Source organism: Castanea sativa, chromosome 1 (genome assembly GCF_040712315.1).
Source record: "Castanea sativa cultivar Marrone di Chiusa Pesio chromosome 1, ASM4071231v1".
Lineage (NCBI taxonomy): Eukaryota > Viridiplantae > Streptophyta > Magnoliopsida > Fagales > Fagaceae > Castanea > Castanea sativa.
The window spans coordinates 70,684,764-70,709,056 of NC_134013.1; the positions used below are offsets into that span (position 1 = coordinate 70,684,764).

The 24,293-nt window shown below is 31.1% G+C and overlaps 2 protein-coding genes across 2 annotated transcripts; both read left to right on the forward strand.

Moving 5' to 3' along the window:
- The first annotated feature begins 6,998 nt into the window (after positions 1 to 6,998).
- On the forward strand, positions 6,999 to 8,720 carry LOC142610673 (AAA-ATPase At3g28580-like). Its single transcript, XM_075782557.1, has one exon. It carries the CDS (start codon positions 7,046 to 7,048, stop codon positions 8,597 to 8,599), a length of 1,554 nt encoding a protein of 517 aa, XP_075638672.1. The 5' UTR covers positions 6,999 to 7,045; the 3' UTR covers positions 8,600 to 8,720.
- Positions 8,721 to 20,190: 11,470 nt separating this feature from the next.
- Positions 20,191 to 22,032, forward strand: LOC142610681 (AAA-ATPase ASD, mitochondrial-like). Its single transcript, XM_075782569.1, has one exon. The coding sequence runs from the start codon at positions 20,245 to 20,247 to the stop codon at positions 21,820 to 21,822; it is 1,578 nt and encodes a 525-aa protein (XP_075638684.1). The 5' UTR covers positions 20,191 to 20,244; the 3' UTR covers positions 21,823 to 22,032.
- Positions 22,033 to 24,293: the final 2,261 nt, after the last annotated feature.

Here is a 24,293-nt window from a genome sequence, read left to right on the forward strand (position 1 = left end):
TAGATGTATAATGCCTTAAACTAATTGTAATTATTTAGTTTCGTGAAATCATTCATTCTCTCAAATCTCATTCTCTTGCTTCTCTGTAATTCTATTATCTTCAAGCTCTCTATTTCAGTCTTCAATCTCTAAAAATTGCCTTTCATATTATACTGTTATTAATCTTTGCAAATCTTTCAGAGGGAATGTGAAAGGGAAGTTCGATCCAATGATACATGAAATGTTATGGGAATAGAGAGTGATTGTGTTGTTATTTGTTAATTCACATTTAATTAATTTGTAAAACTGGCATTTGAGATTTCTGTATTAGTTTGATGTATGGGCAACAATTTAGATTGGGTCTAACTGATTGAGCCTTACTTGTATGAGTTTCAACTCCAAATGTAAAACCTCAACGGTTGTTGAAATGCTCAAAGCGTCAGAGGTTGTTAAATTTGAACTTCCATTGATGTGTTTGAATGGCAGGATCATGTGAATTTGGATTTGGTTATTAAAATTCAAATATTTTGTTTGAATAGTTCCAACTGGAGTTTACTTTGGCAATGCGAGTGACTTTCCCCCTTTTTGGGATTTCGCAGTTTGCTTCGATTCCTCCAATTCCTTTGGTTTTGGATTCAATCTCAAGTCGAAAGATGCTACGTCTACAACATTTTTATAACATTTTCACAACAAATCATAGGTGGTTAGTTGTTATTGGTTCAAATTTGAACCTTACACTAAAATTATTTTTTTGTCCCAATAATAACAACCAGTAACAACCTACTACTTAGGAATTGTGATAAAAATGTTGTGGACATATCATTTGTCATCCCAAATCAACCTTTAAAAAAGTTAAGGATTTGGAGATTACAAATCTACCAAAAATTTTAAACCTTGAAATCCTTGGATATATTTTAAATAACTAAAATTACATTCGAATTTTAGAAATCATTAAGGCATACTTCAATTGATTTTAAATTGTATAATCTTAGATTATCATAGATACAAAACACATCCAAGTAAGGAATTTTAAAATTTAAATATTTGAAGTCAAGGCATTTCGAATTTATTGGTTTAAAAATCTAAATTCAAGTATCCAAACAATTCCTTAAAACTTTTGCAAATGAATATATGATTTTGTTAGGGTTTTAGTTGCCTAATATTTGTCACAATGAAATTAGATTAGGTTGAAAATTCCTGATCCAAAAAATCAATAAGATGCAAATGTTGCATCAAAAGAATTCCAACATACAGAATCTTGCTCGAGCAAGAAATGAAGTTGCTCCAGCAAGCACTGTAGTAGTGTAGAGTGAACATTAACCTCAAGAGAGTATTGAAGGTGCTGAGCTATTTTTGTGGAAGAATTTATGCTTACTCAGTAAGCCTTTAGTGTAGCCAGCCATTCCAAATTGGTGAGGGTCTTGGGGTTTGAGTTTTAGTGCTCTGTTTTTGTCATGAAGCATATTTGAGAGTTCATGCTTCTAAGCTTCCCTTTAAAATGAAAAATACACAGTGAGGGAAAGAGAACCCCTACCTTTAGGTCCAAAAGCCTTCCTTTGATTTCTTTTGTTCTTGCTTCTTTGAACAATCCAAAGAACTCACGCCAAGTGTTTGATATAATAAAGTTTTCATTATTTCACTCAGCTTTCAGTCCCAAAAGTCAGTGTTAGAGGTTGTAAAACCCCATAGCCAAAACAATGGTACTAAGGGTATGTTTGGACGGAGAAGTGAAAAAGTGAGAGGAGAAAAAAGTAGGAAAATAGAAGATATTTAGTTTCCTCTTTTATGTGTTTGCTTGAGAGGATGGAAAAGTGGAGAGATGAAAATTTCATTTGATTGGTTGAGATAAAAAGAGAGTGGATAGAAAATATTCTTTATATAATTTACTTCCATGCCCCTATTAAATACCAAAATAAATTAATGGAGAAAAAAAATCAAACCAGAATTAAGGGGAAAAAATGAACAAACCAAAAATTAATACTAATAAATAAAAGAGAACAGAAAATGGAAATGAGAAGTACCCAAAAAAGGACCAAAGTTTTTTTTATTTTATTTTTTTATTTTTTTATTTTTTTATTTTTTTAAGAAGACAAAATGGAAAACAGATGGTAATATAAAAGGACAAATCCAAATAAGAAAACTAATGACAAGAAAACAAAAACAAACACCGAATAATAAACCTAATGAAAAAAATGGTAAATTACAATTTACTCACCTATGGTTTGGAATTTGACACTGAACCTATCTGAGATTTGGTCAAGATTTAAGTTGTACTTATGATTTGAAATTCCATGACACAAGTGCTCCGCTAGATTCATTTTGATCTTATTTGATATTGTATTTTTATGTTATTTGTGCTTTTGGAGGAGAGAGGCATAAAAGCAGATCAAATTACATATTGAGTCCTGTTTTTAATAGAGGTGGGTTATAAAACTCTAACTGAACTAACCTTAGGTGGATAAAGTGTCAAATTTCAAACAAGTAAGAAATTTAAATTTCGACCAAATCACAAAAAGTTGTAAGTTGCCCAAGAAACAAAAAGGACAATAGTATTTGAACCTAGTTGAATGTCGGTTGGATACATTGCACAAAAGGGCATTATGGTCTTAAACAAAACACATTTTTGTAATCCCTTTTTTTCTCTCTAGATTTTTCAAATTAGGGAGAAAACATTTTGGTGAACCGATGGAGAAATTGCCTGTGCCCCACTAGTTTTCCTTCTACAAATCCGCCCAACCAAACACTCGAATATAAAATTTATTTCTCTCCCCATTTTCTTTCATATATATATATATATATATATATATATATATATATATATATATATATATATATATATTTTTTTTTTTTTTCTTTTATTCTCTCTAAAATCCACCTCACCAAACGGACCCTTGGAGTATTAGAATGAGATCGTTAACACTTCATTTATGAGTGTGCAAAGAAATAGAATGAGTAAATTATAAAAGAATGAAACGTATTTAAGAAAACTTCCACAACATCACTGCACCAGTACCATTAATCACAAATAAAAAGAAAAGAAAAAAAAATGCTAGAGAGAAGAGATGACATGACCTATTTATTTCTAACATAACACTATGTGAGGCAGAAAATGATTTTTGCAAAGCATAATTCATTTTTTCGTCCATTAATGTGTGGTTGTCTGTTTTTCACTAGACTATTCTATTTACTTGCACGTTCCGATTTCACCAAGAATAGGAAAATGTACGAAATTATTTTAAGCAAAATGTTTTATCAAATTAAGAGAGAAATGAAAGCTATATTTGAACATGAGTTTAATATTTGCTATTTTTGTTCTAGAAGGCGCTGTTAATACAAAGGAATCACTGCTACTTTTTGGTGTTTATGTTAGAATTATATGCCCTTACAAACAAATTTACGGATTTTATTTGATAATAAATTGCATTTTCACATACATAATTATTATGGCTATTTTTATTATTTGAATGTGGCTTGTAGTGGGTTACAATTAGTTCGACTATTAAAATCTTCAATAGTTGAATAAGAGATTTAAGTTTCAATTCCTACCTACACCAGAAACCGATTTGTTTCTTGGTTGGATAAAGTGACTTGTAATGTCACCTCTATGTCATAATATTTTTATTGATTTGATTATGATATTTTTGGCATTTACATATCATTTGTTGTGTGATTAACTATATAATTAATTAATTGTTCCTGAGATAATTGAGGGTTATTAGAGAACATAATGATTGTCCTTTCTTGAGTTGCATTTTCGAACTTGATCTTGTACTTAGAATTAGAAAAATACAGTCAAACAAGATGCATGGTCAAGGAATTTTCCAGCATTAAACCCAACAGGCTTCAATCCGGAGAATTACCAATATCAAACGGGTATGAGTTGGGATTACCATAGTGTCATTATTTTAATACAAAAATTTAGCTAATACGTTATTTAAAAATGTGACCTCATTACTCTATTAGTGACATACATAAAAAAATTAGTGGAAGTAGATAAAGAAACTAATTATGCTCGTTTTTAAAACTTTAAGGACTAAAACACTCATTTAAAACATGAAAGACTAAAATTTCTTAACATATAAAATTTCTGTGCACTAGATCCGATAGGATGTTGCCATGTGTCCTAAAATTGTCACATGTATGCATCCAATCAAATCCAGGATTCACTAGATTCAAACCTCCCTCCTTTAAAAAATTTACCCCCTTCAAGTTTTATAAACTGATGATGTTGAAAATTGTCGGTAAGCTACATGATCCTCACGTGCTCTAAACAAGACCTACACAACACAAAAAGAAGAAGAAGAAGACCCTACGAAGAGTACCGATGTGATATTGGCTAAATACCCTTCGAATGTCAAGTTAGAGAACTTTCACAACTCTAGAGTGCCAAAGTTAGGGTGAATTATGTGTACCTTGAATTGTGAGGACTTTGAGATTTTTATAGTAGCGTAGAGTTGACATTCGTTCCTTGGCGGAGAAGGTCGTTCCTTGGCGGAGAAGGTCTTTCCTTGTAGGGAAGATCCTCATTAATACACGTATCTTGCAGGATCCTTTCCTTGTAAGAATCCTCTTGATTAGGGTTAACCGTGGGGTGCAAGATGTTTCCTTATGTCCTCAAACGTGGAGGCCAAGCAAGGCCACACTAGACCCGTCACCAGCCTCTTTCTCCCCGTTAGCTTTCTTTCGTCAGCTTTTTATCCTACCTAAGCATCCTAATGGTCTTAGTGCCTGTTTGTTTCAACTTTCCAGCCCAAAAAGTGCGTTTTGAAAACTCCAGCCCAAAAAGCTCGTTTGGTTAGGTTCAAAAAGCAACTTTTTGTTAAAAGTTACGTTTTGGGTTTGTGAAGAAAACGTGCATTTGTAAAAAGGAGCTCAGAGCTGCAGTTGCAAAACGCACACAAACACGTTTTCTCAAAACAGATATATTACCGTTGGTGGGTGTTTTTTTTCCTAAATTGCCCATAGTTTTTTTTTTTCCTCAAAAATCACAACGGTAACAACAGAACTATTCTTGATCTTTACTCTCAAACATCTCTAAACTCAATCTCAATCAAACATTCACAACAACTACATTCACAACAATCATTTCTTTTAAACATCTCTAAACTCAAGCATAATCAAAATACAAACTCAAAAACACAATCTTAAAATTAATTAAATCATAACAATAAAAGCAAAAAAAAAAGAAAAAAAAAAAAAGAGACAGAAGCCATCTGACCCACGGTGGAGCAAGCAAGCAACCCACGGTGGAGCAAAAAAGAGACAACGCCTCCCTATGTCCTTCGATCAACGGTGGAGCATGCAATCGCTTGTTTTTAATTTTTCTGTTTTCTATCATTGCTAGAGAGTGTTCAAGTAGAAATAGAAAAAATAAAAGAAAGAGAGAGCTAGAGAAAGAAAGAGAGAGTTGGAGCAAGGGAAAGGGGATCCGGAATGCACTAGAAAAAGAAAAAGATAGGTAGATAGAGATGGGAGTGGGGTAGGTGTGTGGTGGAGAAAAAACCAAGAGAAAAAAAGAAAACGTACGTGGTGGAGAACATGTCAATTGATAACTGTGATGTTACATTTTTTTTTTTTTGGAGAAAGAACTGTGACGTTACATTGTTATATGGATGTAACTACCACTTCTTTTTCATAATTGTGATGTTAGTGAAGATATGGTGGAGAAAAAATAGTGGGTACTAGAACAATTAATTTAAAAGATAAGTGTTAATAAAAGTTTATTTTACAAAGATTAATTTTTAATTAGTATTGTGAAAATATTGTGACATTTCATTATATTTCTAAACTTTTTAAGTTAGTACTATTTTTCTTTAGAAAAAAATAGTAATATTGATAGAATATTTTTATAACAATGTCATAATCAAGTTTATATAGTAAGTTGGTATTAGTTCTCATATAGACCTACTAGTGACATTTTTTTTCCTATCATTAACAACTTGTTATATAGACTTTATTGTGAGATTTTTGTGAAAATATTGTGTCCATAACTTGCATTAAAAGAGGTAATTAAAACAAAGAATTTTCTTTATATAGACATTGTCATTTTTAGTAATTTACCCTTTAAACTGTCACTTTTATAAGTGCTAGTCAAATACTCAGCTTTTTCAAAAAGCACTTTTTACCAACTTTTACCCCACTCAACTTTTTGAAAAAACACTTTTTTTAAACTCCACATTTTGAAAAAGCCCAGTTTCAAAAAGTTGAACCAAACTAACCCTTACACATATGTCTTCGGGGTTGGATGTGAAGTCGTCGGCTTAGAAACGGACTCGTCAGCCTTACAACATCGTTGTTTTCTTCTTAACATGCACTGTATGGCTGACGGGTTCTTTGAGACCAACGTCTTCATCTTATGCGAACGAGTTTAACACTCTTTAGGAATTACCCCTATTATAAAAGAAAACATAAAACACTTGGGTCGGTATTCTCAATTACTAATTTAATACCGATAATCTTAGCCGCTATGTCTGTACAATTCTTTTTCATGTTTCTTTCGCATGCCTAAGCCAGATGATGTCCTACATACGAACTTCTAAATGCTGACGGTGACAGTTGCCAAAAAAAAAAAACGAAATTCAAAGATGGAGGCTACATAACTTTAATGATAACAGGTAAGCATCTCTCTTGTTTGCGATACTTCACAACTCAAATTTTTTATTTTTATTTTATTTTTATTTTTTTTTTTTTTTTGAGGCTACATAACTTTAATGATAACAGGTAAGCATCTCTCTTGTTTGCGATACTTCACAACTCAAAATTTTTTTTTTTTTTTTCTTTTTTCAATAAGAGGACGAAAACTGGGCGGTGTGGAGGGTCCCTAAGTGTGGTTCTTGTGACGTGTGAATTTTGTTTCATTGTAATTTGGAAACTACTTGGAAAGGAATGCATGAGAGAAACCTAAAAATATTTTAATAAAAATAAAAAAGAAATTCTATTCTTACTCAACAAGAAATAACACGTAGCAGTACAATTTGATTTCTATATATAACGTAGTTCGGAGTTGTTCTTTCATCAGCAAACGTTTTCTTCTAACAACTCTCATAAAAGGTTTCAGAAGAGAAAAATGATGATGATGGGGGAAACATGGTCTCAACTAGGCTCACTGATTGCGACTGCAATGTTTCTTTGGGCCATGTTTGACAAATATTTCCCTCACCATCTTCGTAGCCTAATCCTAAGTCATAGTAAGAAATTGGCGAGTTTTGTGTACCCTTATATCCAAATTAAGTTCCATGAATTCACAGGCGAGTATCTTAAGCGTAGTGAAGCCTATGCTGCCATTGAAACATACCTCAGTGAAAAGTCCTCCAGCGAAGCTAAAAATCTTAAAGCCGTAGTTGTCAAAGATAGTAGTCAATCTGTGCAACTGAGCATGGACGAGAACGAAGAGGTTACAGATGAATTTGAAGGGATCAAGGTTTGGTGGGGTGTAAAGAAAATTATTCCAAGAACACAGTCATTTTCTTTCTACCCAGAGATGGAGGAGAAGAGGTATTACAAGCTTACATTTCATAAGTCTCACCGAGAAATTCTGTGTGGGAAATACATCAGTCATGTACTGCAAGAAGGAAAAGCAATAAGGGTGAGAAATCGACAAAGAAAGCTGTGCATCAACAAATCACGCAAATGGAGCCATGTGACTTTTGAGCATCCAGCAAGTTTTGACACTTTGGCCATGGAGTCAAAGAAAAAGGAAGAAATCATCAATGACCTGATTAAGTTCAGCAAGGGGAAAGAGTATTATGCTAAGATTGGCAAAGCATGGAAGCGTGGCTATCTTCTTTATGGTCCTCCTGGAACTGGTAAGTCTAGCATGATTGCTGCCATGGCTAACTTCATGAACTATGATATCTATGATCTTGAATTGACAAACGTTAAGGACAACACAGAGCTGAGGAGGCTTTTGATCGAAACGACAAGTAAGTCTATTATTGTGATTGAAGATATTGATTGCTCACTTGACCTTACCGGTCAACGAAAAAAGAAAAAGGAGCAAGTGAAGGATGAGGAAGAAAATGACCCTGCTAGTAAAATGGCCAACGGAGAAGAAGAAAGTAATAGTAAGGTCACTCTCTCTGGTTTGTTGAATTTTATAGATGGGCTTTGGTCGGCTTGTGGGGGAGAGAGGATCATTGTTTTCACCACTAATTATGTGGAAAAGCTTGATCCGGCTCTCATTAGGAGGGGACGTATGGACAAGCACATAGAACTGTCCTATTGTGGCTTTGAAGCATTCAAGGTTCTTGCCAAAAATTACTTGGATGTTGACTCACACCCTTTGTTTGTGACTATTGGCCACTTGTTGGAGGAAACCAATATTACTCCTGCTGATGTTGCTGAGAATTTGATGCCTAAGTCACTGAATGACGATTCTGAGACTTGTTTGAAGAAATTGATTGAAACTATTAAGACTGCCAAAGAGGAAGCAAAAAAGAAGGCTGAGGAAGAGGCACGGTTAAAGGCAGAGAAAGAAGAGAAAGAGAAGCAAGAAGCTAGTCAAGAAGATGTGAAAGTTGATAAGTCTTTAGCTAAAGAAGTGAAAGAGAATGGTGTTGAAGTTGTGATAGATGATAAGACATTGGCTAAAGAGGTGAAAGAAATTGGAGTCATTGCCTGAATTAAACTAGTATACAATTAGGACTGAAGTTAATAGGTGTTATTGGGTGCACTGCATTATGTATAATAAAATAACTTAAATTACCATGGAATTTTAGAAATCATTAAGACATATTTCAATAGATTTTAAATTTTATAATTTCAAATTATCATAAATATAAAACACATTCAAGTCAGTTTAAAATTTAAGGATTGGAATCAAGGCATTTTCAAATCTATTGGTTCAAAAGTCTAAATTCAATTATCCAAACACAACCTCAAAACTTTTACAAATGAATATATGGTTTTGTTAGGATTTTAGTCGGCTAATATCTGTCACAATGAAATTAGATTAGGTTGAAAATTCCTGATCCAAAAAATCAATAAAATGCAAATGTTGCATCAAAAGAATTCCAATATGCAGAATCTTGCTCGAGCAAGAAATGAAGTTGCTCCAGCAAGCACTGTAGAGTGAACAGTAACCCCACGAGAGTATAGAAGGTGCTGAGCTATTTTTGTGGAAGAATATATGCTTACTTAGTAAGGATTTAGTGTAGCCACCCATTCCAAACTGGTGAGGGTCTTGGGGTTTGAGTTTTAGTGCTCAGTTTTTGTCATGAAGCATATTTGAGAGTTCGAGCTGCTAAGCTTCCCTTCAAAATGAAAAATACATAGTGAGGGATAGAGAACCCCTGCCTTTAGGTCCAAAAACCTTCCTTTGATTTCTTTTGTACTCGCTTCTTTGAACAACCCAAAGAACTCATGCCAATTGCCAAGCGTTTGATATAATAATTTTTTAATTATTTCTTTCAGCTTTCAGTCCCAAAAGTCAGTGTTATAGGTTGTAAAACCACAAAGCCAAAAAAATGGTCCTTAGAGTATCCACAGCAGTGGAGCTAAAAAATTAGTTTTTTAGCTCCATTAAAAGTTGCTTTATCTATTTTACCTATATATATCTACACACATGTTGCAGCAGTGGATCTATTTTAGCTTCCAATATAATAAAATAATATAAACATCACAATAAAATAATATATCTTCTACAATAAAATAATATATCTCACAACTCAAAAAACATTCACAACACCAACTACAATAAAATAATATTTTTTTTGTCTAGCTCTCATGAACAGTGCACATCTATCTATAGATGTGCACTGTTCATTAGAACTAAAAAAAAAAAAAATTTAGCTCCACTGCTGGAGCATGCTTTTTAGTGTTTGAAGAGCTAAAAAATACCAATATACCAATATACCACCACTGCTGTGAGTGCTTTATGGACTATTTGGTTGGAGAGGTCGGAAACTAAAAAGACAAAAAATTAGAAATGGATTAAAAATTAGAAGGATATAAGAGATTTAATTTTCTCTCTTATGTGTGTTTGCTTGGGAGGATAGAAAATTCATTTGTTTGGTTGAGAAAAAAAAAATGAGAGGATAGAAAATTTTATTTACTTCCATGCCCTTGTTAAATAACCAAAAAAAAAAAAAAGCAAAAAAAAAAAGAAAGATATTAAGTAAAGAAAGATGAACAAACCGGAAATAAATACTAATAAATAAAAGAGAAAAGAAAACGGAAATGAGAAGTACCAGAATAAAAGGACAAATTTAGCTACAAAATTAGTTGTAGCTTAAGACTACAATCTTAATCAATAAAATAGACATTATTACATATTTTGAAAATCTAATAATTGAATTGCATATGCTTTACACTCTTAATACACGTATAAATTTTTTTGTAAATCGAATATTATTTATTATATGGTAAATTAGCTTAGATTTTAATTTTATGCATAATTTTAAACTACAAAAACTTGAAATTTAAATAATTTGTTGATAACATAACTATTGATCTTTAATTTTCTAGAAATTTTGCAAGTATAGAGAATATAATAAGAAGATGTAATCCAATAATGGACTTGCCAAAATTTACCTTCAATAAAAAAAAATATTGAATAAGGTTATAATCTTAGGCTACAACTAATTTTATAACCAAACTTCATCAAAAAAAACAAAAACTAAAGAAATAAAAAAATAAAACAAAGACAATAACGAAAACAGATGGTAATACAAAAGGACAGAACCGAATAAGAAAACTAATGGCAGAAAAACACAAAAAAAAAACAAAAAACAAAAAACCAAATAATAAAGCCAACGAAAAAACTAAAAACTAAAAGGACAAAAATATTTGAACCCATTTGAACGTTGGTTGGGTACATTGCATAAAAGGGCATTGTAGTCTGAAAAAGACCACGTTTTTGTGTTCCCTTTTCTCTCTAGTTTTTCAATTTGGTGAAAAAATATTTTGATACAGTCCCACTAGTTTTCCTTTCACAAAGTCAGCATTTGGCAATGTGTAACATGTTGTGTAAAATGTTTTCAAAGTGAAAATATTTTACAAAAAGGAAAACATTTTCAGTTGTTTGTCTACTATACAGAAAATGTGCTGTAAAATTATTTTCAGTATTTGGTTTTACATGTAAAAACCTATTTCCATCAACCTAGCCGCTACAGTCACCACCACAAACCTAGCCACCACCATAAACCCAGCCACCATCAATCACCACATAACCAATTAACTTGAAAAAATCATAAACAAAATCAAAACTCATTAATCTCAAAATCAAAATTAAAATCAAAACCCATCTACCAAACCCACAACCCACCACCCTTGAAAGCCACAAATCACCCAAGCAACCAATCCACCAAAACCCACCCCTAATCGGCCACCATCAACGCTAGAACTCACCCAAACCCACCACCATTGAAAGCCACAAATCACCCCAATCACCGATTCTCCAAAACCCAAAATCAAATATATTTCCAACTAAAAAACAAAATCCACAACAATGAGGCTAGATCAGTGAGAGGAAGGGAGGACAAAAGGGAGGAGAGAGAGAGAGAGAGAAGTAAGAATGTTATGGGAGGAAGAGCAAGAAAGAAGGATGGAGAGAGAGGAAGAGGGCTTCGGACTTGACCTTGATCGGTGGTGATAGGCATGGCCATGGATGGCGGTGGATCGGAGCTCAAGTTCAGGTGTTGGTGGTGCCCTGTAGTTCACTCTCGTAGTAAAAGCAATGCATGACTTTTTAACATCAGTTTTTCCCTCCTTTTGTATTAACAACTGCGAACTTACTAGAATCAAAATTTTTTTTTTCTCTTATAAAGGTTCAGTACCAAACCCACTGAAAAATAGGCACCAGCACTGATGAGTTTAATAATAACTAATATTATTCCCATACTATGCATGGCTTGATAAAAATTCATATTTAAGTTAATTTTTTTAAAATAATTAAAACTAAATTATTAAATAAATAGTAATAATAAATTATAAAATAGGTAAATAATTTTAGTAAAAAAATTACTTTAAGTTATGATTATTTAGAGTTTAGTCTTTATAAGTGTTTATTTATTTTTATTTTTTAAAATTCTCTTTGTGCTTTATGTTAATTTCTTAATATGAGATATGAAATGAATTTGATCATTCCTATTTGTGTTATGTTTAATTTATGCCCTAGCCAGTTCAAACAATAATAAACAAAATAATTCCTTAATACCTATTTTTCCTAGTGATAGTGTAATTGAAAAAATCAACACACTCACAAATTAAATACAATAACCAAAACCAAAAATCAAAATATGTACAAAAGAGTTCAAAAATTGAGAATATAAAAAAATTATAAAAACTTACATAAGAGAACCAAGAACTTCAATGGGTGTCCATTATTTTGCTTTTTTATAGTAAACTTCCTTTAACGTAATAACCTGCACTCAAATTCAAAAGCAGAGAACAATAAGTAAGATGAATTTATTAGATTAAAACATAAGAGTAAATTGCATTTTGAAAAAAAAAAAACAATAACGTGGGGTGTTTTCTGTGAGATTTAATTATTGGGGGATGACTTATTAGTTAAGAGGAATTATATCAAAAAAACATGGCTGAATATATATAAGTTTTGAAAATTTTTATAATAGACTTTTAGTTGAAGTAGAATTTATATTTCTAAAATTTAGATGATAAAATTTTATCAATATTAAATTTAGACAAAGCTTAGTTACAAAATTATACCTAAAAAAGAAGAAGAAATGAATGTCTTTTTATTCGAGGTGAATTTTGATAAATCCACCATTAGATTACATTTTCTTCGAATATCCTCAATGTTTGCAAAATTTTTAGAAAATTAAAAATCAATAGCACTGTCGTCAATAAATTATCTAAATTGTAAGTTTTTGTAGCTTAAAATTATACATAAAATATAACATTATAGATCATATAGTAAGTAATATCTGATTGGCACAAAATTTGACATGTGTATCAAGAGCATAAAAAACATGTAATCTAATGATTTGATTTTGAAAATATGTTGTACTTTTTAAGGAAGTTTTTGACTTAGACTACAATAAATTTTGTAACTAAACTTTATTCATTAAATTTTTGTTAAATCTTATCCCTTAGTTTGTAACTTAATATCCTAACAACATATTAATGTAATAAGATTCAACTTGTGGAAAAAAAAAAAACAAAAGAAAAAGTGTGGATTGTGTGAGATTTAAGTGTAGAAATTTTTTATAATAATCATTTAGTTTGAATAGAATTTAAATTTGTTTTAAATTATTGTTAATTAAATCATGCAACTTGAGGGAAAAAAACAAAATAAAAAACATGATTATTGTTAAATCTTATCCCTTAGTCAAAACGTGATTTTTTTTTTTTTTTAGAAAGAAAATGTGGGGTTTTGTGTGGGATTTTAATTTATAAATTTTTTATAAAAGACTTCTAGTTTGAATATAATTTTAATTTGTTAAAATTTAAAATATAAAATTTTACCTATTTTAAGCAGTTGTTAAATATTATCCCTTAATTGAGGAAATATATACTACAAAAAATATATAATTAATTTATTAATTAGTGAGAGTAGCCACTTGGCGTAACCATGAAAAGACATGGTTGAATATATATAAGTTCTAAAAATTTTGATAATAAACTTTTGGTTGGAGTAGAATTTAAATTTCTAAAACATAGATGATAAATTTTTATCTAAATTAAATTATTGTCAAATTTTATCCTTAGTCAAGAGCTTTGTAGCTTAATAGACCAATAAAATATTAATTTAATAAGATGCAACTTGAGGAAAAAAAAAAGTGTGGGTTGTGTGGGATTTAAGTTTAGAATTTTTTTTTATAATAAACCTTTAGTTTGAATAAAATTTAAATTTGTTTTAAGTTATTATAAAATCATGCAACTTGAGGAAAAAAACAAAAACATGGGTTGTGTAGGATTTAAATTTAGAAATTTTTGATAATAGACTTATAGTTTGAGCTATTTTTATTTTTTTAATAAAATTAATTTACTAATTAGTGAAAGTAGCCACTTGACCCAACCATGTCTATTTAACCTAACTTTTATTATACTTGAGGAAAAAAGCAAAAGCAAAAGCAAAAATGTGGGTTGTGTAGGATTTAAGATTATAAATTTTTGCTGATAGACTTTTAGTTTGAATATGATTTAAATTTATTTTCAATTATTGTTAAATCTTATCCTTTAGTTAAAATGTGGGTTGCTTTTTTATATATAATTAATTTACTAAATAGTAAGAGTAGCCACTTAGCATAATCACGGCTTGCAAGCCCAAAATTTATTATACTTCAAGAAAAAACAAAAACAAAAACATGAGTTGTGTGGATTTAAGTTTAAAAAGTTTTAATAATAAGCTTGTAGTTTGAACAAAATTCAATTTTTTAATATAAATTATTGTTAAATCTTATCCCTTAGTCAAAAGAAGTATTTTTTATTTATATAAAATTAATTTATTAATTAGTGAGATTAGCCACTTGGCACAACTACGACTTCTAAGCCCAACTTTTATTATATACTAGTTGATATCCCGCGCGATATGCGGTGCATTTTAATAAATTTTCTAAGAAGTTATTTATGACCCATTCATGAATACTATTATTATTAGTCATAGTTAATCTTTGAAGTTTTGTAGTAAAACTAAATTCAAACTAAATACATTGGGGGAAAAAATTCCTCCAATTCACAGTTCACATTATAACCTACAAACTGTTGATTCCTAGGTATTTTTCTTGTATGATTTATATGCTTTATATATAGATTCTATAATGTTAATTTCTACATTTCTTATGCCATTAAAGTCTCTATATCAACACCTACAATTTTTATGTCAATGAAAGTAACTTTTCATTGATTTCAAGATTGATATGAGAGATAAAATTAAGGCACATTAAAATTATAATTGAAGAAAAGTTTGATTTTCATAGATCGTAATTATAATAGAGTGAAAATTGATAGAATGATATCTTAATCAATTAGCTATAAAAAAATGCTAGAATTTTCATGATACAATAATAGAAAAAATAATGTCATAGTGATGCAATAATATCACAATTTAACCTTCAAATTTTAATTGAATTAAAAGCAACCAAAATACCAAAAATACTACAAATCCTTACCAAATATATGCATCATATGGAAAACCAAAAATCTCAATTGGCACAAAATATGAAAAAATCAGCCTAAACACATTAGAATGTCACATCAGTAAAAATGTATACATAAAATACAAACAAAATATCTAAGACGAACACAATATTTTGGAAATTAACATATCTTTAAGAAAGGGAATCAAAGATATTGTGAGAGAAATTACAGAAGTTTAATTTTTAAGTCCAAAGGAAATGAAGATTTATATTGGATAAATGTGAAGACAAATAATCATATTACCAAATTTGTTGAATCTGACTCTTGCAATTTTGCATTGAAGTTAACTTATGCAAAAAATTGAAAAGTTTTTTTAATTCGTATTTTCCCATAACTTTTTAGATCCATTCATATTTATCCAAAACATTTAGAAATATAAATGTATACAAATTCTTTGAATTATATTAATACATTAAAATAAATGCATCAAACATAAATGCTAAATTTGGATGAGGTGGAAGCTTAAATGAAGAAAAATGTCATACAATATGCTACTTGGCAGAACCTCATACTCTCCCGCATGAGGTCTCTACTTACACACACACAGACACACACACATATATATATATTGATTATATGATTTGAATAATTAAAAAATATATATTTTGATGAGTAATATAATATTAAAAAATTACAATATTTTATGTAAGGGCATAGGAGTAAGTTAATTTATACAAATTACCTTTTCGATTTTCTCATGTTTCTTCTCAACCAAATAAAAAAAATTTCTGTCTCTCCACATATTCACCCCAAAACCAAACACAAATGAGGGAGTAAACTAAAATTTTTTCTATTCTCCCACTTTTTTATCCCCTCCTCAATTCCTGTTCTCCTAGTTATCCATCCCTTCAAACAAATAGACTCTTAGGGTCTGTTTGGATAAAAATTATTGCTGAAAACTGAAAATACTGTAGCAGAATAATTTTTAAATGTGTAAATAGTGCTGTGAGCATGGTTGTCAAAATCGCGATCCAGATCGTAGAATCACACGATTTTACGATCCCACCTCACCAAAAAGTTTTAAATCGTAGCAAGATCGCAAAAATGTTAGGATCGTAGGTAGGATCGTGTAGAATCGTATAGGATCGTAGGATCGTATGGGATTCTACCGATCCTACCATTTGGCTTGAATTTTTTTTTTTTTTTTTTTTTTTTAAGTGGGATTCATTTGGGTAAACCTAAACCCACAAGCCCAATAGGTTTTAGAAGCCCAATAATGAATTGAAGTCCCAAATTTACCCCTATGTCAACATAAAATCTCAAAAAAACCTATGGTATAAGTTTAATGTTTTCAAAAACAAAATCTTTTTTTTCTTTAACCGTTCCTGTTTTTTTAAACTGTTGTAGAAGCCAATTCACTTTTAATATTAACATACTTATGCTAAATTAATTATCTATTTGTATCGCCTTCACAAATGTTGTTACATAAAATCTAATGATGTACTTGTGTTTCACTATCTGTAGGCAACCATGTTTTATATAATTTTTAAGTGATTATTTTTATTGAGTTAAGAAGAACTATTTTTTTTTCATAGAATAATAAGACCTAAAAAAGTAAATATCAATTTTAGAACCAAAAATAAAAAATAAAACCACACAATTGAAACCAATGTCATTAAAGCATTAGATTTAGGAACTTTACCTTAGAAATAAGAGTTTTAGTACTCACAACAGTGGTGTTTCTAACTTCATAGAAAAGAAAATGCATTTTGTAGAGTCCATATTTTTGTAGTTGGCAAATACGATAAATGTAATCAATTCATAGTGTTTTTGGTGTGTCTTAAGTGGGTTAAAGATGTATTTTATAGTCCAAGACAAAGACCCAAGTTCAGATCAAGAAAGAATCAAGTTTAGAGCAAGAAAACTAAAGTTTCTATTAGTTTGACTGCTAGCTTGATTCCTGGCTAGACCGTATAAGATTTTCGATTTCAAGTTTGACATCTAGCTCGATCAATCGAGATTGCGATATTATCAAAAATATAAAACGTGAAAAATGCCATAACTAGCCCTTTGTCAAAAACACAGCATCTTTCAGCCCTGTTAATGGTGAGCCATCACTGCCTTTAAGCTTTCTTAACTTAAGTTTAACGTTTTAAAAAAAAAAAAAACTCAGTCAAAAACCCAGCACCTCTCAACCCTCTCAATAATGTTGCCATGAGCCATTGCTGCCTTTAAGGTTTCTGGTAATTTGTTTTGGTAGTTAGTACTTAGTAGTTTATCATTTATTTGTACTTTGTTAGCTTAATTCCATATTGTTGTGTTGCGTATATGATTTTGACAAAGCTTTTAAGGTTTTTATTTTTCTATTTTGTTAACTAAATTAAGTAAAATTTGAAAAATTATGAAACAGGATCTTCATTATTTAATTAGCTAGTTTACCTTAGATTGAGAATTTTCTTTTAGATTACATATTGTAAAATTGTAGTTAGCTAGTTTTTATATGCTAACTAGCCTAACTTATTTTGGATTTGGAACTTAGAATTTGGAAAACATTTTTCATATGTGTAGATAATATTTTGGTACTTAGTTGCTAATTAAACATGTACTGAACTTTTTAGATACATTATGTCAAAAGTTAAATATATTTTGCTTCATTAGAATGACATAAGAACGATGTAGTGCGTGCAAATTACATTTTATGATGCAATTTTTTTTTAATGGATGGATTTATATTTTAAGTAATTATATAACATACAAAGTCACTATCAATAAGTTTTTTGCTTAAAATCTGAAAATAGGTAGGATCTTACGATTCACGATCCGATCCTATGATCTCCGATCCTACTTACCTCCCACGATCCTACGTAGGATCCCGATTTTGACAACCTTGGCTGTGAGACTTATTTTTAATGAAAAAGTTGCTAAAAAGTGAAGTTTGTGGGTCCCCTGAACAATGCACGGGTGCACTATTCACGGGAGAATTGGTCAACAATTGCGAGTGAAAAAAAAGAAAAGAAAAAGAAGCTGAAATCATGCTAGAGCTGAAAACGTGGACGCGGATGTGTATCCAAACGGATACTTAAGAGTATTAGAGATTTTAGCTTATTACGGGTGAAAAGCTCATTGAGGAGATCATTAACACTTCATTTACGAGTGCACAAAGAAATAGAATAAATAAATTATAAAGGAATGAAATGTATTTAATAAAATTACCACAGTGTCATTGCACCACCGTTAATCACGAAAAAAAATATGCTAGTGAGAAGAGAAGGCATGACCTTTTTATTTCTAATATAACATAATGTGAGGCAGAAAATGATTTTTTGCAAAGCATAATTCATTTTTTGTCCATTAATGTGTGGTTGTCTGTTATTGACTTGCACGTTCTGATGATTTCACCAAAAATAGGAAAATGTTCGATATTATTTTAAACAAAATGTTTTATACAAAAAGAAATGAAACCTATATTTGAACATGAGTTTAATATTTGCTATTTTTGTTATAGGAGGCGCTGTTAATATGAAGGAATCACCGCTAGTTTTTGGTGTTTATGTTAGAATTATATGCCCACAAAAATAATTTTATGGATTTTATTTTATAATAAAGTACGTACATTTTCACATACATGATTATAATCATGTATGTGAAAATGTAATTATTATGGGTATTTTTATTTTATATGTACGGCTTGTAATGTCACCTCTAAAGAAAAATTATTCTAATGAATAAGGAATCAAAGACATGAAATATTTATAGACTAATATATAAATTGTTGCTAGGCCGGGAATATTAAGGTTTTCCACTTCTCGACTAATCTTTATGTCATTATACTTTTATTGCTTTGGTTATATTATTTGTTGTGTGATTAACTATTTAATTAATTATGAGTTTCAGTAAGCTTAACTGGTAAATTTTTATAATTGAATAAAAGATCTGTGATTCAATCCATACTTACATCAAAAACCAATTGGTATTTTGGTTTAATGATAAAAAACTATTATTAGAAATGATGTCATAAGCTGACGTACTCTCTAAAAAAAAAAAACTATTTAATTAATTAATCGATCAGGAGATAATTGAGAGTTAGTTGAGAACATAATAATTGTCGTTTCATGGGTTGCATTTTCGAACTTGATCTTGTACTTAGAATTAGAAAAATACAGCCAAACAAGAAGCATGGTCAAGAAATTTTCCAACATTACACCCAAAACGCTTCAGTTGGGAGAAATAACAATATCAAACGGGTATGACTTCGGATTACCATAGTGTAATTTTTTTTATTATAAAAATTCAGCTAACACATTATTCAAAAATGTCATTTCGTTGCTCTGTTACTGTTACACATAAAAAAAAAAAAAAAAATAACGAAAGTGGATATAGAAACTAATTGTGCTCCTTTTTAAAACTTTAAAGACTAAAACACTCATTTAAAACATGAGACTAAAAGTTCTTAACTTGTAAAATTTAGGGCCAAAAGTGTATTTTAGACTTAAAAATGGTTTGGCATCCAGTATCTTGTGAGCTGAATTCGATAAAATGGTCTGCATTGTGTTCTAAAATTGTCGTATGTCAGCATCATCCAGGACTCACTAGATTCAAGCCTCCCTCCTTTAAAAAAATTTACCCCCTTCAAGTTTTATAAACGAAAATGTTAAAAAACTTGGGTAGGTATGCTCAATTACTAATTTAAAACCGATAATCTTGGCCGTCATCTCTGTACTGTTTCTTTCGAATGACCTGTGATGACAATGTATGCATTTGTAAGCTAGATGATGTCCTCCATAAGAACTTCTAACTGCTCACAGTGACATTTGCCAAACAAAAAAAAATCGAATTCAAAGATGGAGGCTACATAATTAAAATGACAACATGTAAGCATCTCTCTCGTTTGCGAAACTTCACAACACAAAATTGCTTTTTGTAGACAAGAGGACGACAACTGGGCTGTGTGGAGGGTCCCTATTGTAGAAAGCGTGGTTCCCCTCGTGTAAATTTTGTTTCATTGTAATTTGGAAACTACTTGGAAAGGAATGCATGAGAGAAACCTAAACATAAAAAAATAAAAAAAGACAAATAAATAAGAAATTCTATTTTTTACTCAACAAAAATTAACAGCTAGCAGTACAATTTAATTTCTATATATAACGTAGCTCGGAGTTGTTCTTTCATCAGCAAACGTTTTCTTCTAACAACTCTCATAAAAGGTTTCAGAAGAGAAAAATTCTGATGATGATGGGGGAAACATGGTCTCAACTAGGCTCACTGATTGCGACTGCAATGTTTCTTTGGGCCATGTTTGACAAATATTTTCCTTACCATCTTCGTAGCCTAATCCTAAGTCATACTAAGAAACTGACTAGTTTCGTGTACCCTTATATACAAATTAAGTTCCCTGAATTCACTGGCGAGTATCTTAAGCGCAGTGAAGCCTATGCTGCCATTGAAACATACCTCAGTAGCAAGTCCTCCAACGAAGCTAAAAACCTTAAAGCAGTTGTTGTCAAAGATAGCAGTCAACCTGTACAACTAAGCATGGACGAGAACGAAGAAGTTACAGATGAATTTGAAGGCATGAAGGTTTGGTGGGGTGTAAAGAAAATCCCCCCTAGAACACAATCATTTTCTTTCTACCCAGAGATGGAGGAGAAGAGGTATTACAAGCTCACTTTCCATAAATCTCACCGAGAGACTCTCTGTGAGAAATACATCAATCATGTCCTACAAGAAGGAAAAGCAATAACGGTGAGAAATCGACAAAGGAAGCTGTGCACCAACAATCCTAGTCAAAATTGGGGTGGCTACAGATCAACCAAATGGAGCCATGTCACTTTTGAGCACCCAGCAAGTTTTGACACTTTGGCCATGGACTCGAAGAAAAAGGAAGAAATCATCAATGACCTTATTAAGTTCAGTGAGGGAAAAGAGTATTATGCTAAGATTGGCAAGGCCTGGAAGCGTGGCTATCTTCTCTATGGTCCTCCCGGAACTGGTAAATCTAGCATGATTGCTGCTATGGCTAACTACTTGAACTATGATATCTATGATCTTGAATTGACGACGGTTAAGGACAACACGGAGCTGAGGAGGCTTTTGATCGAGACGACAAGTAAGTCTATTATTGTGATTGAAGATATTGATTGCTCACTAGATCTTACGGGTCAACGGAAAAAGAAAAAGGAGCAAGAGAAGGATGAGGAAAAGGAGGACCCCGCTAGTAAAATGGCCAAAGGAGAAGAAGAAAGTAGTAGTAAGGTCACTCTCTCTGGTTTGTTGAATTTTATAGATGGGCTTTGGTCAGCTTGTGGGGGAGAGAGGATCATTGTTTTCACCACTAATTATGTGGAAAAGCTTGATCCGGCTCTCATTAGGAGGGGACGTATGGACATGCACATAGAAATGTCCTATTGTGGCTTTGATGCATTCAAGGTTCTTGCCAAGAATTATTTGGATGTTGAGTCACATGAATTGTTTGAGACCATTGACGATTTGTTGAAGGAAACTGAAATGACTCCTGCTGATGTTGCTGAGAATTTGATGCCTAAGTCACAGAATGAAGATGTTGAGACTTGTTTAAAGAAATTGATTGAAGCTATCAAGACGGCCAAAGAGGAAGCAACAAAGAAGGCTGAGGAAGAGGCACGGTTAAAGGTAGAGAAAGCAGAGAAAGAGAAGCAAGAAGCTACTCAAGAAGATGTGAAAGTTGATGAGTCTTTAGCTAAAGATGTGAAAGAGAATGGTGTTGATGTTGTGAAAGATGAAAAGACATTGGGTAAAGAGGTTAAAGAAAATGGAGTCACCGCCTGAAGTAAACTAGGATACAATTATGACTGAATTTGTTCTTCTGTGCTTTGCATTATGCATATTAAAAGCCATCATATGCTATATTGATGCTTGAAGAATGTGAAAAGATGTGTAATAGTACTATGGTGGTTAGAACTATAGTCTACTAGGCTGTAGTGCGTAGATGTTTGTATGTTTTTAGTTTTTTTAATAAGAACTACTCTGTTCCTATAAGACTCAATAAGAACTACTCTGTTCTGATAAGATATGAATCAAGTGGGACTTATCACCTTTACCATACTGTTCTACCTTCTTCTTCTTTGATTTTTATTTTTCTTTTTTATTTTTTTTTTATATTAAGAGAACAGATGGGAGTCAAAGCAGCCCCAAGTATTTGTAGATTGTAGGACTGTTCTAGGCTCCTAATTATTTTTTGAATGTAGAAAATTAAAATGCTGCCAACAACTATGGGCTTGGCCGACTTCAGCTGAGCAAAACTTAGCCAAACTCTCAACCCAAGTTCATTCTCTTGGGCAGGGACGGACCCAGGTGGGGCCCAAGGGGGCGGGCACCCCTGGTCCAACATATATATATATATATATATATATATATATATATATATATATAATTATTTTATATATAATTTTTGTAATTAGGCTTCTTCTTTTTTTCCCATCAATCTAACTAGCTTAATTTAAATAGAAACTATCCAACTCAAAAACTTAACAAAAATAATAAAAATATATACAATGATGATTGTATTTTAATAAAAAAAAAACTATTTTACCACCAAAGAACAAAAAAATCAAGTGTTATTAGAGATGTTAAAGCTAAATTTTTTGCAACTATAGTAAACTGGTGTAAATACCAGTTGACTTTAGCAAGTTGTTAAAGATAAAATATAATATTTCATTAAGATTATATTTTTTCCTTTAATTAAAAAACTCAAATTCTCTCTCTTCCTTATTATTTTAATGAGTTGTTTATATTATTTTAAATGAAGTGATAAAAAATAGATAAAGTAGCTTTTTAAAGTATAAAAAGCTAAAATTTTTAGTACCACCACTTTGAATACTCTAACTTCAACAGAGAAAAAAAAAATCCTATCCAGTCTAGTATAAAAAAAAACAATATTTTGTTTTTGTTTTTGGCTTTATCTTTGTTGGTAGATGATTGCATCTTAATGTAATTAGAAATAACTATTTTGTGTACTTATAATTTTTTAATAGCATATGAATGTCTATTTGACTTTTTTTTTTTTTTTTTTTTTTTTTTTTAACTTCAACCCTTGCTAGTTTAAAATCCTGACTCTGTCTCTACTCTCGGGCTAAAGGCCGTAGATGTTGGGGTTCAGTCAAGTTGATCCTAATTTTATTTTATTATTTTTTAATTGAGTAATATAACGAAGAGATTAAACTAAATGTTCCAATAGAAAATACAGCAAATTGCATGATATCCCAAAAACTACCCTAGAAAAGTATTAGTGCTAAAAAGCAGGCTCACTTTTTTATAAAATAATTTTTATTTAATGCCTTATTGAGGGTTAGACTTCAGAGTGATGAACAATGATTACACGGACCACGAGTAGGGGATGAAAATGAACCTATATATGAATAGTATAGATTCTATAATCGTGATTGCCCTCTTTATCATCAGACTAAGATGTCGATTGGTTTTTTGTGTAGGTGAGAATTAAAACCTAGATCTCTTATTCAACTATTAAAAATTTTATCAATTAAGTTAACTAGAGTTTACTATAATCATAAACTTTAGTGTATTACAAAGGAAAAAATTCAAATAATGGAAAACAATATAAACACACCTCGTGTCATTATTGTTTAAGTAATAATTTGTAGAGAAAACCACTTCAAATTAATATATTATGAATGAATTGTTTTGTCTCTATAACCTATTACCTTACACAAAAAAAAAAAAAAAAAAAAAAAAAACCCTATTGAGGAAGAACAAAACTTCTTTTTAAGTCTAAACTATTGTCACAGGATAGATTACACCCAATTTTTTCTCTTTTTATTGCACTAAGTTGCTCACTTGGTCTCATCCAACATACACAAAGGAACACTCAAACTAGTTCGTGTGAATCAAGTAATCAACAATGGAAACAAGCATGCACAAGAAGCATAGATTTATTACTTAACCTCAAAGTACTAGGGTTTTACCTCACCAAAAGCTACCTTAGCATCCAACACAACCACCTGAACTTAAATCTCACAAAAGTTACAATGTTTTCCTCACTATGCATGCTTAGTTTACCTTAGATATACTTTTTATTTTTTTTATAATTAGAAAAATGGATTTCTTGTATAGACTCATCGACTCTACCATGTGACGGCAACAAGTAATACCACGTGCACTATTGGAGCCTTGATAGGGCAACAACATAGGTTTATAATTGGAGATAATTATTGTCATGTCAGTTACTTAGCCAAATTACTACCTCTATGTTTGTTGCCACATTATGGAATCTGCCAATTGTC

Excerpts from the sequence above, each read along its gene's own strand:
- LOC142610673 (XM_075782557.1), top strand. The coding sequence starts at position 7,046 with ATGATGATGATGGGGGAAACATGGTCTCAACTAGGCTCACTGATTGCG.
- LOC142610681 (XM_075782569.1), top strand. The coding sequence starts at position 20,245 with ATGATGATGGGGGAAACATGGTCTCAACTAGGCTCACTGATTGCGACT.